The sequence below is a fragment of the Sus scrofa genome, chromosome 3 (genome assembly GCF_000003025.6).
Source record: "Sus scrofa isolate TJ Tabasco breed Duroc chromosome 3, Sscrofa11.1, whole genome shotgun sequence".
NCBI lineage: Eukaryota > Metazoa > Chordata > Mammalia > Artiodactyla > Suidae > Sus > Sus scrofa.
In genome coordinates this window covers 132,152,491-132,171,398 of record NC_010445.4, presented here as the reverse complement: position 1 = coordinate 132,171,398, position 18,908 = coordinate 132,152,491, and the positions used below count along the sequence as shown (strand labels likewise).

General features: G+C 57.4%; 1 protein-coding gene across 41 annotated transcripts in view; it reads right to left on the bottom strand.

Annotated features, from left to right (window-relative positions):
• The window catches only part of MYT1L (myelin transcription factor 1 like), a 365,957-nt gene that overhangs the window by 122,617 nt on the left and 224,432 nt on the right, over window positions 1-18,908 (bottom strand). For all 41 annotated transcript variants that reach the window (XM_021087911.1, XM_021087915.1, XM_021087912.1 and 38 more), the window contains 4 exons: window positions 16,430-16,585; window positions 3,302-3,356; window positions 2,664-2,697; window positions 2,397-2,459 (listed from right to left, as the gene is read on the bottom strand). In XM_021087911.1, the coding sequence (XP_020943570.1) occupies window positions 2,397-2,459; window positions 2,664-2,697; window positions 3,302-3,356 (152 nt within the window). In that variant the 5' untranslated portion in view covers window positions 16,430-16,585. The remainder of the gene's footprint in view (window positions 1-2,396; window positions 2,460-2,663; window positions 2,698-3,301; window positions 3,357-16,429; window positions 16,586-18,908) is intronic.

Here is an 18,908-nt window from a genome sequence, read left to right as displayed (position 1 = left end):
ACAGCTCATGGCAACGTTGGGTCCTTGACCCACTGAGTGAGGCCAGGGATCAAACCTGCATCCTCATGAGTCAGGCTCATTTCTGCTGAACCACGGTAGAGACTCCTCAAAATGTTTGTGAACTAGTAACACAAACAGTATGAAGAGATTATCTTTAGCTCAAGGACAAAATCATCCGTAACTTTAATGCCTATTTCTCAAATTTTTTTTTCTTTTTACAGCCGCATCCACAGCATAGGGAGGTTCCCAGGCTAGGGGTCGATTCAGAGCTGCATCTGAGACCTACACTGCGGCTCACGGCAGCATGGGATCCTTAACCCACTGAGTAAGGCCAGGGAGTGAACCCAAATCCTCATGGTGATTATTCTCAACCCACTGAGCCACAACGGGAACTCCTATAAGGAGCCTGTTTTCAATCTGAGAAATTCAAAAGTCACACCTTAGTTCAAAATGACCCTTTCAGACAGACACGGAGAAATCAGACCTAGAAAGCCTCACCTGACGTCTCAGCGAGACCCCTGGTAGGGGAGGCTTGTCTGTGACCCAAGTTTTGAATGGTAATGAGTTTTGCCTGCCAAAGTCTGCAACTTTCTCATTTTAAAATGGAGAAAATTGAAGTCAACCCACGTTAAAGAATTTGCCCAAAGGCTTCTGGTCATTACTGGCAGAGGGGACACTGGGACCAACCGTGAGCCCCTGACTCACTCTCCCTATTAGAACAATGGGAACCCCGAGTTCCAATAATAGCCTACACTATGCATCATGGTAAAAAAATAATGTTATCTTAAATTTAAAAAATTAAACTTATTTTTGTTGCAACATTTTGCAGCTTGGCTTTCCTGTGAACCCCCTCTAGCGTCCTGTCTCCTTCTCTCCCGGACTCAGGGTGCTCTGGGCTCACAGCAGCATCGCGTCTCGGAGGAGGTGGAGCAGGCTGTCTCCACGCTGCTCCCAGCCTGAGTCTCCTCACCCTTTGCTAAGCGGGGAAGGGGAGCCGAGGAGACCCCCCCTCACCCTCCGCCGGCCCCGGGCCCCCAGCTCCACGGTGCACCTGCAGCAGGAATACAGACACCTCCAAAAATCTCGGCAATTTCATGATTTTTTCCCCCTGCAGAAGTGTGGTTATGACATCTAATGAAAACTAGCTGACACCTGATTTGAACTTTTTAGCCAGATTTAATCATTCCTTCCCGTAGCAATGCAATCGAGTTTAACTACGGACCCATCAAGAGAGGGGTAGGGGAAATACTCGCTCGTGTTGGCCAACTTGCTTTCCACTGTAAACATAGGCAAAAGGGCTTTTTAAAACGGGAGTTTCCAAAAGAACTTACACAGAGTCTCCTTCATGAAATAAATACTTTAAAACCCACTTACTTAAATCGCATAAATCAGTAATTTCCTATTTTACTCCATAAAAATAAAACTATAAGAAGTTACAGTAATTTAAATCACAAAGCTCTCTCGGCAACGGCCTGTCATTCCTTTGCTATGACACCATCTCATCGCGGAGCCCACGGAAAAGCCCCTGCCCCTAAACGCTAGCGTGGGGAGGCTGGTAGCTCCTAAGTCATCCCGTGGTTTTACTACGGGGCGAGCAAAAGAGCTGCTGAGTTCACCCAACCCCAGAGTCCGGGGAGGAGGAAGCAAAGCGGAAGGCAGAGAAGGAAGGGCAGGGCTGGGTGTCCCGCCCGACGTCTAAGCTTGGCTCCCTGGGCCTCGGTCCTGATGGCTTGGGCCGAACACCTCAGTCTTCACTGCCTCGTCTCTGGAGATCAGCTGAAAACACGTCAGAGCCTGCACACTTCTCTAACTCACGACAACCTGAACCTTGCACTGGAGGGCGAGGCTGCCCTGGTAGCTCGGGGAGGGTCCGTGGGAGGGGACCCTGAGGACGCACCGGCACGTCTCGGGGACGGATGCGATCTTGCTGAGGTGCCTTTGAGCCCCAGGCGCTCCCGCTGTCACGGACCTGACATCCCGAGATTTCTGAGCAGCAGCATCTCAGCCCCAAATACCTGGGAGCGGGATTGTGTGGAATGCGCCCTCCCGCTGTCCACAGCCGCCTGCCCAGGCCAGGCGTGGGCTTCCCCTTCCGGACCAGCCACCTCCCCACCGAAAGATCTGGACCTTGACCACCAGGGGTTTACCACCCTGAGCTGGGGAAGGAGGAAGCCGCCTCCCGCTGAGCAGGGGGAGACCCCAGCCAGCACGTGGGAGGCGTGGAAGGCTGGTCCACAGTAAATTCTGCCTGCGAGGGGGAGGGGGGATGGCTGAGGGACCCAGACGAGTCCTCGTCCCATGAGGAAGCACAGCTCGCTGTTCCCCGAGATGGAGATCGGTCCCCACTCTGCCCTCGAGCCCCTCAGAGAGCACAGCGCGTGCAAGATCGGCCTTACCTTCTGTGTCTTGCATATTTTCCGCTGACGTGGCCACTGCCGTCACAGCCAGGGGTGGGACAGCTGCAACAGGAGAGGGTGAGTCACTCAGGGGCTGGGCAGGTGCCCCCCGACCGGCCAGGCCTGTGCAGTGTCGGAAGGAAGGTGGGGACACAGGCAGACAGAGAGACAGACAGGCAGGGGACTGGGGGCATGCAACCTCCCGACAGGAGGCGAGGGTCTCTGAACCAGTGACGGGGCTGCGTCTTGGCGTTGGCGAGCACTGACCTGAACAGCTCCTGGATGGCTGGCTCCACGGGAACTGCGGAGACAGAAAAACAGACACAAATCTGCCATCTATCGCGAGAACCTCTCCTCCCCAGAAAAGGACCACGAGGGTGGTGTCAAGGCCGGCTGAAGCAGAACACACCGCCTGCCCGGCGGGTGAGCAAAGGCTGCTGCAGCCAGCCAGCCGTCACGGACAGCTGCCCGGGGTGCAGGATGGAGACGGGGCGCCTGCCCCAGTAGCGCCTCAAGGGCACACAGGACGGGAAAGCACAGGACAGGCCCCAGACGGCAGGTGCGTGTGGGAAGGAGGTCCGGGAGCCCCCGCCCCCGCCCCCACACGGGAAGGGGCTACGCGCACTCACTGGAGGGGTCTGGTTTTCTCACTTGACGGGAAGCTTTTGACGGCCCATCTACCTGGTCTTTGTGGCCAAGCCCCCTGCGTATCAGGGCTCCTCCCGCCTCCGTTTCCTCAGAGCTACTGAGAGCCCGCATCCCAGGCCTAAGCCCTCAGCACGTGCCCAGCAGATGTAACTGCACGTTGGGGCTGTGCAATGGTTTCAGTCACCAGAACCTGCAGTCACAGCCTCAGCAGGACGAAGGTGACCCCCGGCGACCCAGCGCCGGGAAGCGGGACATACCTCGAACCCCTTTGGACCGTGTGCGATGCCGCTTCTCCTCCGCGTCCACCTCCATCTGGGGAGAGAGGGGGGCGTCAGCGCGTCTCCCGCTGGCAATTTAGGGGCAGTGTCTTCCTCCGGCTCCCTCCACAGGGGTTATTGAAAAATAACAAGCCAGGGAGTTTCTGTCGTGGCTCAGCAGTAACAAGCCCAACTAGGACCCGTGAGGAGGCAGGTTCGATCCCTGGCTCCGTTCAGTGGGTTAAGGATCCCGCATGGCTGTGGCGTAGGCCGGCAGCTGTCGCTCCAATCTGACGCCTACCCTGGGAACCTCCATATGGGTTCAGCCCTAAAAAAAAGCAAAAAGAAAAACAAACCAAGCCAGACCTTGGCCGTGCAGGGCCCCCAGGGCCAGGCCTTGGGTAGGACACGTCTGGGTCCATCCGAGTTGTACTTTGTACCAAGAACATACAGGACCGCGCTTAGGTCTGCGAGAGACCGCACCTGTATCGCGTCTGGCTCCTCCCTGAGTGGAATCGTTCCACCTGATGGCGGAGTTCCAGGGGAGGAGGGGGCGCCACAGAAGCACGCGCTCACCCAGGCTGCTCTCACGGGGTTGGGGCCTGGCGTATGACTGCATCCACCTTGGGCTGCCAGGATGCCTTCCAGGGACCCGGGCCCAGGCCTGTGTGCCCACCTACAGCCTGCGGGTGGAGGCACAGAGTGTGTCCGTCTACGCCCTGCCTGGCCCACACACGGTTCCGTGAGGGAGGGACCCTTGTGACATGCTCTCACAGATGCCGCCTGCCCGAGGGCACCACGTGGCAGCTTAGCTGCAGGGCCCTGAACACACCCCATCCACACTCCCTGTCGAAGCCCCGGGCACACACGGCTGAGCTGGTGAGCTGTGCGTGCGCGTTTGTGCACCAAATGCTTCCACGTGGGAGTAATTTACACACAGGGAAACCGCGTCGCAGGAGCGATGCCTCACGGCCTCAGAGGAGCTGGCGCGAGGTGAGCAGGAGCGACGGCAGCTCCTCGGATCAGACCCCAACCTGGGATGCGAGCCCTCGCCCTGTCCAGCGGGGCCGGAGCCGCGTTCCGGGCAGAAGGCGTGGACAGCGTCAAACAGCCTGTACACACCGTCCACAACCTCCACCGTTTGTGACGAGAAAGGTCAGAATTCGGGGAGGAAGCCTGTAGTTAGATGGCAGTGGCTCTGCCAGGTGCCCTTGTGGATGGGGACAGCGTGGGTCTGCTCTCGGAAGGGGACAGCGTGGGTCTACTCTCAGAAGGGGACAGCGTGGGTCTACTCTCAGAAGGGGACAGCGTGGGTCTGCTCTCAGAAGGGGCAGCATGGGTCTGCTCTCAGAAGGGACAGTTGGGGGTCTGCTCTCAGAAGGGACAGTTGGGGGTCTGCTCTCAGAAGGGGCAGCGTGAGTCTGCTCTCGGAAGGGGACAGCGTGGGTCTACTCTCAGAAGGGACAGTCGGGCGTCTGCTCTCAGAAGGGACAGTTGGGCGTCTGCTCTCAGAAGGGACAGTTGGGGGTCTGCTCTCAGAAGGGGCAGTTGGGGGTCTGCTCTCGGAAGGAATTGAGTGAATCCGGATTCTCAGTAGAGCCCTGACGGCTCCCGAGCCGACAGGTACTTACTTAGCACCCCTGTGTGCAGAGAAATGAAATCCATGTACTGAAAACCGAGCTCATCCAGGGAGCTCCACACCCCTTAACGGGGTGTCCCTGTGCGTGTAAGACTGGGCCGGACTTCATAAAAGCAGGACTTCAGGAAGGGGGCGGTGACGCCAGGGCAGACCCCAAGGAGGAACTTCCCAGTGATACGTAAGAGTGGCCGGTGCCGATGCAGGAGGAAGCAAAGCCGCACGAGGATGCTTCACCTACAGGAGGGCACAGAGCTTGCTGAGGTGGAGACGCTTGGGTGGACCGGAGTGTGAACACGTGGGGAGTCCACTTCCTGGGAAGAGGGGGGACTGGGAGGTGGCGAGAGCAAAGTGGGACACTGAAGAGGGGCTTGGCGGAGAAGAGGGGGCTTGGGCTGCAGGGAAAGTGGGGGGTCGCAGGGGCCGGGACCAACTGGGAGGGTCACAGCCGCCCCCGGGGGACAGACGGCTGTGACTGGCGCCGGAGCAGGGCAGGACACCTCCATGCCTATTTCAGAAAGAATTCTGGGAGGGGCGATGGCTGGCTCCCGGGAAGGAAGGGCGCCAGCGCGTCTGACCCCTGAGATGCAAGCGTCCAGGGAGGCAGACGACCTGAGAAACGTCTGCAGGAGAATCACAAGGTCTCAGGAGAATCACAGGTGCGTGGCTGCGCCCTGGCCCTGCCTTCCCCCGCCAGGTAAGCAGAGGCCCGGGGGTGAGGCCCCCCCACCTGGCGCAGGCGGGCCCCTGGGGGGCGCGTCATCACTCCAAGCTGGCTCCTGCCCTTGGACAGATTCCCCCGAGGCTAACACATCCGCCCAGCGTGTCCCAGGGCCCACGTGACAGGAGGGACGTGATGGAGAAAATGCGGGTCGCGTTCCGTGGATGCGGCCTTTCCCGACTCTGGTACCTGTCCTGGGACGTGGGGATGGAAGGCTGGCCTTTAAGGAACTGGGGCACAAGCTGACCCGCGTCAGGACCAGGGCCGCTAACCTTCCGGGAAGCAGGGCGGCTTCCTGGAGGAGTCGGGACGCGCGTTGAGGTCTATAGGAAAGCCGCGGGCTCCAGGTTTAAAGAAGGGTTGGGGCAGGTGTTCCAGGCCGAGGGGCCAGGACGGGCAAGGGCCCCGGGGCACAGGCACGTGGGAGCTCCCGGGGGCCTTCCTTCAGCAGCTCCCTCGAGCTTTCGGGGGAACATGGCCAGTCTAGCTCGGCAAGCCTGGCCCCTCTTCACTCATGCCTGTGAAGCCTCTGAAATAGCCCCCGGCTGCAGCCTGGAGAGAACCTGTCACCGAAGGGGTATGGAGGCTGTGGCCCAGTGTTCGTTTTAAATAAAAAAGAGGTTTTCTTAGGAGCTTTAAATGGTTTTCTAAAGTCTTGAGTTGAAGAAGTTGACTTTGAACCAACAAAAGCCATCGGAGTGAGTCACGACGAGAGGGCAGTGGTTATCCTGTGACAGGTAACGTTACATCTGGAAGCAGGAGCTATTCTCTTATTTGATTCCCCCCTCCCCACCCCCGCAAAGTGCCCTTTTGTCAGGCTGGGCCTTCGACAAGTGAACGGAGTACCAGCTACAGCCAGAGGTCACTTGTCAGGAGATCCCTTCAGGCCTTTGGATGCTGGACAGCCCCTCAGGCCCTGGCACTGCCCCAGGAGGGCTGGACGCGGGTCCTAGGACGGCGAGGGCCCACCTGCGCCCGCCCCCCAGCGCCCCAACCCGCGTCTCACGCGCTCTCCCTCTGCAGGGTCAGGGCAGGAGGGGCCTCCGGCCACGGTCACCGCCTCGGGCAGCAACCCCCGCCTCCCCCGGCCACTCCCCAACTTCTCGGGATGGAATTCCCACCTCATCCATGAGCCGGGCCCTGCCTCTCACCTGCTGCCCAGCCTGCAGTCACCCACTAGCTGGCGGCAGCACCAGGGAGGGTAGGCGGGCAGCAGGCAGCAGCTGAAGCTGGGGGACAGGGAGGAAGTCTGGGAGGAAGGGAGGGAAGCCACAGGCTTCTGCAAAACCACGTGTGCGGGCCAAACGCCGTCACCGCCTCCTGGGGGAGTGCGATCTGGACCCGCAGGCACAGCCTCACCACGGGGGGCGCTGCTTCCCTGGCGTGGTTCAGACTCAGGAGCTTTCGCCTCATACACACCTGCTCGGGGAGGTGGGCGAGAATCAGAAATCATGGGTCACAGTCCCCTGAACAGCGTTCAGAAGCCACTCTAACAACTTAAAATGCTTCCCCAAATACGGCACTCTCTGCTTTTTAGTGTTGGCGAATTCAGTGGAGGCACACATGTTAAAATGGAGGATTTCTGGCCAATATTTACATCAAAAGGAAGGACAGCGTTATCATCCAGAAGGTACGAAATTAGAAGGAATAAGTGGGTTTGTGGTTCAGGGTTTATACTTTTTCGGTTTCGCTGCCCCGTGTCACAGGGTGGGAGGAGGGACGGGTCAGGGAGGTGAGAGACAGGCGGAGCCTTGGGTCGCCTGCTCCTGACGTTTCCTCTGCCGCCTCCTCACCTCCCTCGCTGGGACCAGAATCAGCGGACCGTCCTCCAAGGAACAGAAGCCGGCCCGGCCCCCGGGTTGCCGGCGTGTGTGTGTTTGGTGCCAACAGAGGCAAGGAAGCTTGAGATGACAGTACGGGAATTTCCTGGGCAAAGGCCAGAAGGAAGGCGCAGCTGCCCGTGACTGCAGCGTGACCGTGGCCTTGCCCGCAGTGACCCAGACGTGAGCCAGCTCAGCGTCCTTCCTCGGGATCAAGAGAAGCCCTCAGACACCCTCACACGTGGACATTTTGGGCGGAAGTCCAGGCCATTAGGGAACTGGCCCACTCAGAGGCGACAGGCCGAGGCGGTGTGGGGTGAGTGGTTTTGTGAACTGGTCCGTAAGTACTGAGAAATCAGCACACGGAGCAGGAACAACAGCCGTCCTTTGACGACAGGCTCCGCACCGCCAGCAGCGGAAGAGGGGAAGTCGTCCGCGTGCGAAACCAAGTTAAAGTTTGACCCTGACACGCCAGCTTCTCCTCCGATGGCCACCTGCGATGGGCCGCAGCTGCCCGTGCTTGCACGGAGCTTGGAAAGGGCAGAAGCCAGGCAACGGTGTTCAGAGCCCAGGTGGGAAAGACAGAGCACGGCTTCCATCCGTGTCTGGGTTCCTCCGGGGTCTGGAGACACCCCGATGGCTCCTGCTCAGCACTGCGACGCACTGGGGCGCCCCATCCACGGAGACGGGACGTGGTTCGAGGACTGTGGGCAGAGCGGACTTGCCTCCAAGAGAAACGGTAGAGGCACAGGTCTGACGAAGACCACTGATGCCGCTTCTTCGGGCAAGAAAGAGTCTGGGAGACGGAGCCGGGGCCTCTGGGAACTGCCCTGGCACAGCTCGCTAGGACCAGGGACGGCGGAACAGCCGCCTGGCTCCGATGGCTCAGGGCAGTGCCCTGAAGTGACCATCGTGGAACCCGACTCCTCCCAGCAGAGGTCAAAGGCTGAGTAACCTCTAGGTCTTGGGCGGGACTTCACACCTTCCAAACGACCCTGTGAACCCCGAGAACACGGCAGTGGCTGTGCTGCCAGGTCGCAGTGCAAACGTCTGGTGACAGGAGCCCTGGACACCTGCGGTCCAGCCACGGTGTCCGCGGGTAAGGGGACAGCCCTCCCTAAGGCCGACCTCTGCGCCGATGGCCGAGCCACGCCCTGGCCCGGGAGCCGTGGGAAAGCCACGCAGCGGCCAGAGAACGACCGTCACAGGATCACCCCCGGCCCAAGCGCCCCGAATCTAGGAGACTGTCCAGAGAAAGCAAGTGGAAAAGTAAGAAAATGTGTCTCTGTCTGCATCAATAGTCAAATTTTCTGAGTTGGAGGTGTGTTTCTTTCTTTCCTTTATTTTTTTTGCCACTGTACAGCATGGGGACCAAGTTACACATACATGTATACCCACTGTTTCCTCCCATCCTTCTGTTGCGATGTGAGTATCTAAACATAGTTCTCAATGCGACACAGCAGGATCTCGTAAATCCATTCCAAGAGCAATAGTTTGCATCCATTAACCCCAAGCTCCCCATCCCTCCCTCCGCCTCCCCCCAGGCAGCCACACGTCTCTTCTCTAAGTCCGTGAGTTTCTTTTCTGCGGAAACGTTCATTTGTGCTGTATATTAGATTCCAGTTATAAGTGACATCATATGGTATTTTTCTTTCTCTTTCTGACTTACTTCACTCAGGATGAGAGTCTCTAGTTCTATCCATGTTGCTGCAAGTGGCGTTATGTTGTTCTTTTTTACGGCTGAGTAGTATTCCATTGTGTATATATACCACATCTTCCTAATCCAATCATCTGTTGATGGATATTTGGGTTGTTTCCATGTCTTGGCTATTGTGAACAGTGCCGCAATGAACATGCAGGTTCATGTGTCTTTTTTAAGAAAAGTTTTGTCTGGATACATGCCCAAGAGTGGGACTGCAGGGTCATATGGAAGTTCTATGTATAGATTTCTAAGGTATCTCCATACTGTTCTCCATAGTGGTTGTACCAGCTTACATTCCCACCAACAGTGCAGGAGGGTTCCCTTTTCTCCACAACCTCTCCAGCACTTGTTATTTCTGGACTTATTAATGATGGCCATTCTTACTGGTGTGAGGGGTAGCTCATGGTAGTTTTGGTTTGCATTTCTCTAATCATCAGGGATGTTGAGCATTTTTTCATGTGCTTGTTGGCCATCTGTACATCTTCCTTAGAAAACAGTCTATTCAGGTCTTTTGCCCATATTTCCATTGGGTGGTTGGCTTTTTTGGTGTTGAGTTGTGTAAGTTGTTTGTATATTTTAGAGATTAAGCCCCGTTCGTTGCATCATTTGAAACTATTTTCTCCCATTCTGTAAGTTGTCTTTTTGTTTTCTTTTTGGTTTCCTTTGCTGTGCAAAAGCTTGTCAGTTTGATTAGGTCCCATTGGTTTATTTTTGCTCTTATTTCTGTTGCCTTGGGAGGCTGACCTAAGAAAACATTTGTATGGCTGATGTCAGAGAATGTTATGCCTCTGTTCTCTTCCTGGAGTTTGATGGTGTCTTATCTTCTATTTTAGTCTTTTAGCCATTTTGAGTTTATTTTTGTGTGTGGTGTGAGGGTGTGTTCTAGTCTCATTGATTTGCATGCAGCTGTCCAGTTTTCCCAGCAATTCTTGCTGAAAAGACTTTCTTTTCCCCATTTTATGCTCTTGCCTCCTTTGTCAAAGATTAATTGAACATAGGTGTCAGGGTTTATTTCTGGATGCTCTATTCTGTTCCATTGGTCTGTATGTCTGTTTTGGTACCAGTACCACACTGTTTTGATGACTGTGGCTTTGTAATATTGCTTGAAGTCTGGAAGAGCTATGCCTCCTGCTTGGTTTTAGTTTCTCAGGAGTGGTTTCTAACCACTTCTCCCCACTTTGTCCTCAGAGCTGGTTCTGGCAGGAAATGTAGAGGCCAGGGTCCAGCCTGGGAGGCACAGGGGCAGGCACTGGGCAGCATTGTGGTCTGAGGGCCCCTTGGTGCCCCGCACATGAGACTGACACCCAAGATCTGGAGGCTTCGTATCCAAGACCAGACCCCTGACCTGTCTGCAAACATAGGGGTCTGGAAACTACCCCACGTCTCTTGGCCACTGACGGCTAGCGTGGCAGCATCTGGAGGCTTCGTATCCAAGACCAGACCCCTGACCTGTCTGCAAACATAGGGGTCTGGAAACTACCCCACGTCTCTTGGCCACTGACGGCTAGCGTGGCAGCATCCACCCAGCAGCCCAGGTGCCCGAGGTCCCTTCCGGTCCCCTGTGTGTGACACCTGCCCAGTCCACACGTGTTTGTGCTGCTCCTGATCTGGTCCCGGCCGGCTCAGGGCTGGGCTCCCACAGCGATGACCACCACGTCCAGGCTCCTGGGTGCCCTCCTGCCCGGGCACTCGGCCCTCAAGGATATCTGCATCCGAGGACAGCCAAGCAGGACATCTAGGCTCCAGGCCCTCTTCCAGGTCAAGATAAGCCAGACCTGAGACACAGGAATGGCGTGGGGGCTTATGTAACTGAGAGGCATAGGATCCTGCCCTGGCTCCAGACCCGGATCTGTCATCAGGACCTCTGTGGGCAGTGCAGGTCCCAGTGTGGACGCTGAGGGCTGGACGGGGGCGCCGAGGTTCAGAAAAAAAGCTTGTCCGGAGGTCATCCGCGTCTCTAACCGGGCGCTTTGCCTTGGTGTTTAATGACGCACCTACGCTCCCCTCTGGCCCTCTTCCGGGGGTCGCTGGTCCTCTGTTCTCAGGAAGTTCCTCCAGACAAGTGTGCAGGGACCCTTGCCCGCCTTCAAAGGAACGGCGCTCCTGTCCTAAGGTGCTTGTTTGGGGTGCCACCTCCCCTGAGTCCCCGCACTCTGGACCTCGGCAGGGACGGCTCCAGGGTGGAGGCAGGTGGACGCCTCTGGCGCCCTGCAGACGGCGGTGCGGCCCCTCCCGCGGGGTTTGGGGCTGTTGCCTCCGTGTCAGCAGGGCCCTTCCGTCTCTGTGGATGATCCTACCTGAGTGCGTGGTGAGGCAGGGGCGTCTCAGGGGCAGGTGGCCTGGCGTGGCCGGGGCTCCCCGTTCACTGACAGAGCCAATCAGTTCTCCCAGGGGCAAAATTCCTCCTCACCCCACTGGGGGTCCAGAGACTCGGGGAGACGATTCTGAGGGAGGAGCAGGCACGGGGCCTGGCCCGCGAGCAAGGTCTGTCCACCTTCTCCCCTCCATTTCCCGGGAGGCGGGGAGCAGGAAGCTCCTAACCCCCGAGCTGTCCCCACACGGTGACAGCTGGGACGCAAAGAAGGCTGGCGCATCTCAGCCACTCTTCCCAACACCGCCCGGCATGAGCGGTCTTTGACCCGGCCTTGGAGTGTGGTCTCCGAGTGACTCCCACAGCTGTGTTTACACAACCGACCGCGCGCGCATGTGTGTGTGTGTGTGTGTGAAGAGGTGGGAACACAACTTTCTTTTCTAGTTGCAAGTATTTCTCTTGGACTTTTGACAATCGTCCTGAACCCGATTAAGTTCCTAGACTTCTAGGCTCCCTGGACAAGGCAGGTGCGCCCAGGACGTCTCGGAAGCTGCAGTCCTGGCACCTGGGAGCCGGGACAGCTCACAGCAGAGTCCAGGCCTTGTGCCCCAGGACAAACCCGCCCCCGGGGAGCCCTGTGGGACAGGTGGGCATAGGACGGGCTGTGTCCATCTCTGGCTTATCCCCTGGCACAAGAGCGGCTGCTGGGTGATAAACACTTGCCTTGGACTAAAGGAGAGCACGCGAGTCCCTTAAAGACCAGACGGACACTGGGCAGAGGGTGGAAGTTGCTTAAGGGGCTCGGTCGCTCCACACGGTGGAGAGAGGAGGAGGAAAGTGCACTGCGGCTTCTGCTGGAACATTCCTCCAGGGAAGGGACACTCGAGAAAAGTAAAGAACGGATGTTTGGAAAAGGCTGACGATGGCTTCAGGGGCCCTCGCGGGCCCTGTCAGTGACTCTGCCTTCCACCCGGAGGCAGCGCCACGTGGCAGGTTGATCACGACAGCGTCTAGGACTTTGGGGGTTGTGCAGCTAGAGAGACCTGGAGCTGGAGGTCACACCTGAGTCCCCCAGCCCATCTCCAGGCCCCACCCTGCGAGGCTGCGAGACCCCTTCTGGGGGAATCCTGGGTTTGCCTCTGTCCCCCCAGCAAGTTCAGCCTCTCCTGACACCCACGGTCCTGCTCCCCTCAGCTCAGGCCCCCGTCCCACCTGCTACGTCAGCGACCTTCTCATCTCCTTTTGAGCGGTGGCCACTTCTCCAGCAGTGCCCTTCCCCCAGCCAGCTTGTGCCCTGCCGGATGTCACTTCTAGAATCCAGGACTCCCCAGAGCTGAGCATATCAGCCCTCAGCAGAGGCTCCACGTGACCCCCACTTTCCCCAGATCACAGCTCTTGACCCCGGCAGGTCCAGTCGCGCTCGGAGCCCACGTGTCCACCCCGCGGCCTGGGCTCAACCAGCATCCATAGTCCTGGCCTCTCGTTTCAGCCTTGGGTCCACATTTCCAGCTGTGTCCAGAGCCCCGTGGTCTCCAGCAAATTCACTGAAAGCCACCCTCGGGTCTGTCTGTCCAGCCGGCCCTGCCTGCACAGGACGTCTCTCCCTGTCTCGCTGCTCTCACTGCCTGGACGCCCGCCCTCCGCCTTGGTCGGCCCCTGCATCCGACGCCTGCTTCTGCGCTGGGGTCAGAAGGGGTCCCTTCCTCATTTCGCAAGGCCCTGAAGGCAGGACGGAGCCTGTGAAGGCCCAGGACGAGCCCTCTACTTGTCAGTGGCTGTTTACGGAGCAAAGGAAGGGTCCTCTCTCAGCGGGAAACCTTAAAATCACACCTGGCTTCCTCCTGGTCTCCGTTTCCCGGCAAATCACTTGTCGCATTCGGCTCTCGGCTGCTGCGTGCGTGGCCTTCCACGCGCCACCTCCTGGGCACCGCCATGGCTCAGCCATTAACACCCAGTCTGCCGCCTTCCCCGGATGCTGTCCCCTGTCCCCGTCACGTGCACAGCGGAGATGCCGTGCCATTTGCACCCTGGACCCAGAAAGGCTCCCTGGGGACATCCTCAAGCCTAAGCAACAAAGCCTGCCTCTCTTCACGCCCACATTATTGGGTTGAAAAAACCAAGAGAAGGGCACACAGTGACTGCCGGCCCCGCAGCGGGGATAAAGCGGCAGGGACAGCCTCTCTTCCCCCAGCCAGCCTTCTCACCCGCAAGTTCTCTCTGCGCCTAAAACGTAACGAACAGAGAGCCGCTTCATCTGTCCGTTTCCTCTGCACAAAAGCAGGCTCCTTTGCACACAAACTCTCCGTAAGTTGTGAGTTTGCACGAATCACGTCACGGCTACCTCTTCGGGTCAGTGCCTATGGATTATGCTTTTTGGACAGCTGCATAATATTCCACAAAATGTACAGCCAATAATTTATCCAGCCATCCCTGTGAGTTCTCCTGCGAGTGGAGGCTTAGGTTGTTGTATTGTTTTATTCCACTGTAAAGAAGGCCGCATAGATATCACACACATCTTTGTGCCTATTTCCATAATACGGTTTTCTTTCTTCTTTTTTGGGCCGCATGGGTGGCACATGGAAGTTCCTGGGCCCAGGTCGAAATGGAGGTTCAGGCCTACACGACAGCCACGGCAACACTGGATCTTTAACCCACCGAGTGAAGCCAGGATTGAACTCGGATCCTCACAGAGACGCTGTCAGGTCCTTAAGCCACCAAGCCACAATGGGAACTCCCACAAGATGGTTTTCTTAAAGGACAGTGTCAGTGCGGTCAGCAGATGGAAGAGCCCTGCCCTGGCGAGGAAAGCAGGATCACGCCGGCTTCTCGAGGGCGAAGGGGGCGTGGAAGGCACAGGCCGGCACCTCTGCTGAGGGCCACGCTGCTCCCTCGCCCTCCTGACCCTGCACAAGGCCCGCACTTTCCAGCTGACGAGCTGGGTTTCCCCTGCCGCCGGGAAGCTCTTACTCTCGCCCTCGGCTATTGTTCTCCTTTTTAAACATTCTGCACCAACGTGTAATGCCTCTGCCCGACTCTCAGGGCTTACGCCGCCTCTTCCCGAGTCCCGGGTGTGAACTCCTTTGCCCGCTTATCCTTGCATGTGTTTTCTTTTCTTCTTTGCTGGTTGTGTTTTGCCCCACCTAGGAGTACAAAATGCAGGCCGACCCACAGTCACCCCGGCCAGGGTCCCAGCGCCGGCGGCTCTACGGCCCGTGTGCTTCCCGGCGAGCCCCGGCTGCTGCGGCCCTCGGGTCCCCCGCCCCGGCCGTGGACCCTGGCGTCCAGGGCTCCCCGGGTCAGCCCCTCGCTACCTCGACGGGCACCTCCTCCCGCCTGCGTGTCGGCCCCACGTCTGCTCTACAACCTCGGCTGCGTGTTCGTGACCCGGCCAGGAAGGTGCTTCCTCGTCTGCTGAACCCCGGCCTCGGGCAGACAGGCCCTCCGGCGGGAGCCGCAGAGCAGACAGCGCTTCCCCTTCCCAGGGACAGACCCGCAAATGTGACGGGAAAACAGCTTCAATGAGCAATCAGCGCCGCTCTGCATTCACGAGCTAATCTATACGTCCGCTTCTGAGGCTACATCTGGTCTATATTCAGCGTTTTCCAACTTCTCCCCCATTTACATTTTGATGAAGTGACACAAAAAATAAAATTCAAAGATTCAAATATGTTATGATGTAAAAAATTCACAGAAGTGCCCATTTACCTAGAGATTTGAAATTATCCTAGTGATTTTCTAATCCCCATTTTTTTTAAAATCCAATTTTTAAAAAATTGTTTTTTTTTTTTTTTTTAAGGACTGGAATACTACTAAAGAAATACAGAACAGAAAAATTAGAGACGGCGGTGTCTGCAAGTGAGGACGTGTAATCCATGGAGTCCGTCTGTGCTCGGGGAGACCAAGCACACTGCCCCACGGAAGAGTTTCGGAAGCGAAAACCTTTCACGAGTCATTACATAGGAAACACGGGCATCTGAGAGAAAAGGGCGGGGACTTGGTTTCCCCACTGAGTGTGCCTCTTACCCTCGGACCCCAGCTCTGCCCCGCACAGCGCACACGGCGGCCCGCGAGCTCAGTGCGGGTCGGATGGGTGTGCACGTGCACGGCCAGCCCGGGGCTTTGTAAACGGTGAAGTGCGGTGCCCGTGGAAGGAGGGACATTGCGTCCTGACTGGCGCGGAGACGGACTGTCTGGGAACGGATATGTAGGTGCCCACAGAAGAAGAGAAGCTACAGAAGAAGCTCGTAGCTGCAAGCGAGTGGGGAGGAGGTTCTAGAAGGGGGCAGGGGTTAACGCTGAGCTAGGACCCCGCGTACGAGGGGGCTGAACACAGCCCTGCGGTGTGACACTGACCCCACTGGGCCGTGGTCAGGTGGCTGCGGGTCAGTGTGGGAAGGTTCATCCATCTGGTGATGGGGTGGGGGCTGGGAGACCCCTCTGACCCCGAGATTGCTGGACTTGGTCTCAGGAGACCAAGAGTGGGTCTCTGAGTGACGCTCCAGAGGAGGCAGGACAGCAGCCAGAGTGCCCAGACTGCAGTGGGCGGGCCGTGAGAGGGGCACTGCCCAGACCCATGAGCACAGGCCTGAGGGCTCCAGGGTGGCACGTCTCTTGTATGAGCCCCAGGATAGGTCGCGATGCCGCCAGAGAGGGGAGGTGGCGGACACCAGGAGATGACAGGGATGAGGGCCTCCAAGGGGACATGGAGCCACCTGAGCAGTGCGGCCACGGAGGCCTGGGGCAGGGAGGGTGGAGCCAGCTGTGATCACAGGACGCGGTTTGCGGACCACATCTGGACTGACATCCGACCGTCAGCCCTTGGTGCTCACATGCGGGTACACACACGCACGCACACACACACGCACATGCACACGCACAGCCTCCCTGTGCACACGGGGCTGTGCCCGCCGAGGACACACGCCCAGGGGTGGGGGTTACCTTGCAGGAAGCCTTCTCTCCTAGGAACGGAGGCAGCGTGACTCCGTGGCAGGACGCAGGCCCAGAGTCGGGGTTCTCTCTAAGTCCTGATCTGGGTCCTCCCAGCCTGTGACCGAGGGGGGGTCACTTGGTCTCTCTGCGTCTCGGTGTCTCCATCTGCAAAGTCGGAATGGGAGGGTCAAGCGTCTGATGATGTGTCGGCAGGACATTCGGAAGCAGCGCGATGAGAAGGTGCCCTCGGCGGTCGCCGTGGGCCCGCCAGCCTCCCCATTCTCCACAGACAGGGGCCCCTGGCGAATTATTCTCCAGGACGGGGGGCTCTTTGGGCTCTGGGGGCTTTCCCCTTGTTCTGTCTGGAACAAGCGCTGTCTGGGAGGTCCTGTTCCCTGCCGGCTGTGGGACATTCCGCTCTACCTGAGAAGGTTCTGGGGCTGCTGGTCTGGGGACCAGGCTCCCCAGCCTCCTCTCTAGTCTCTCCTTCTGCGTCTGGTGGGGGGGCGGCAGGGCTCACACAAGGTCCTTATTCAGCCTGTGATTTCCTCAGGGAGCTCGCGGGGCCCTAATGGAAACGGCACTCTGGCTGGCACATCTAGGGCTCCTTCTGGGACAGCCAGGCCTTCAAACGCAGCTCAGGAGGAGCGGAGGCCCGAGACCTGGCGGGGATCTGAGTCCTGGGGGCTCGTGGTGGCTTCGGGTGCTTCCCCGCGACGGTTCTGACAGGAGCTTGTTGGGACGCCCTCATTCACTCCCAAGGGCCGCTGCCTGTTGCTGGCGCGGTCCTGCTGGAAGACCTCTGGGCACTGACACTCCAGCGAAGGGCTCAGCAGACCACAGCACAACACTCAGGCACCACGGTGCCTGTCTCTGGGATTCCTCATTTGAACAACAGGCGACCAGCTAGTTGAGTCAAACAAGACACAGAGGGAATCCCTGGGCTGTTTTGTCTGGAACGCAGCCCTCCTGCCTGCTACCTGGGAGCCACCGTCCCATCTGCGGCCGCCCACCCTCAGCCCCGAGTCTCACGCCTTCCTCCACGCTTACTCTTCCCAAGGCATGATTTCAGCCACGGACGGGCGCCAGGTGTGAGCACCTGTGTGTCTTGCCAGGAATACAGGCCACAGACCACAGATCTAAACCCCTAAGTTCCCAGAAAGAGAGAGGAGTTAGACCAGATTGGTCTTTTTTCTCAACTTCATGATTTAAAACAAAAGAACAGGAGTTCCCATCAGGGCGAAGTGGAAACGAATCCGACTAGGAACCATGAGGTTGCGGGTTCAATCCCTGGCCTCGCTCAGTGGGTTAAGGATCCGGCGTTGCCGTGAGCTGTGGTGTAGGTTGCAGACGTGGCTCGGATCTGGTGTTGCTGTGGCTGTGGTGTAGACCAGCAGCTCCAGCTCCAATAAGACCCCTAGCCTGGGAACCTCCATATGCCCCAGGCGTTCCCTAAAAAGACAAAAGACAATAAATAAATAAATACATAAATAAAACAAAAGAACACCTCCCCGCCTCCTCCTTAGGATTTAATAAAAGTCCCTAAACTTTCCCGGGAGCACTTCGCCTGTTTACAGCTCCAGCTCTGGTGCGAGGGACTCTGGAACAGCCCATCCCACCAGCCTGGTATTTTATATGCTGCAGCCAGTACCTGGTTAATAAGGCCTTGTGATTGGAAGAGGAAGAAAAAAAGAAAGGAAGAGAGAGAGAAAGAAAGGCAGCAGTGCCTTGGGCCTGGGCAGGAGGGAGTCCCGATCTGATGGAGCCCGTTGTTCCAAACGGACACTTCCCGCCAGTCAAATGTTCAATGGTTAAAAGATCTGGAACCTCGGGTCAGGAAAGCACGACCACTTACTGCCTCCTAACCTGAGCTTGTGGTTTATAAGCACTCGTGTCCTAGAATTTTCTCCATCTTTAAATTACGTAACGCACGGAAAGGACCTTGCTACCCATAGTGCTCGATGAACAGTACGTTTATACATCAGTATCACCGCGTGCCTATCTCTCACTACGCCTCCGTAACATCTCCGAGTCCCAGCTTCTCATGTGCAACCAGGACGAGGCCAGCAGCTCCCTGCACGGGAAAACCGACACTGAACTCGTCCCCGGTTACGGGGGCTCCGGGGCTGCGCCCGCTGGGCTGGGCGACGGCGGGTAAAACACAGGTTGACACTGCTCCCAAATTCAAAGTGAGAAGAAAAGACAGAATGGGGGGGGGGGCGTCGGGATCAACACAGCTGCAAACTTAAATATGCAAAAATAACTTGGGGGGCGGGTAGAGACGTAGAGAGAGGATGAAAGAACGGACGGAAAAAAACATAAAATACTGTTTGGGTAAAATAGAAATTCCACGCCCACCACTAAACTGATTTAAAATCCAATAATTGAGAAAAAACAACAAAATCTACTAAAGCTGAAATTAGAACAAGTTAATACATTGATAGTGTGTTCAGTTTTGATACTGAGACCTGTAGATGTTGGTCTTTTT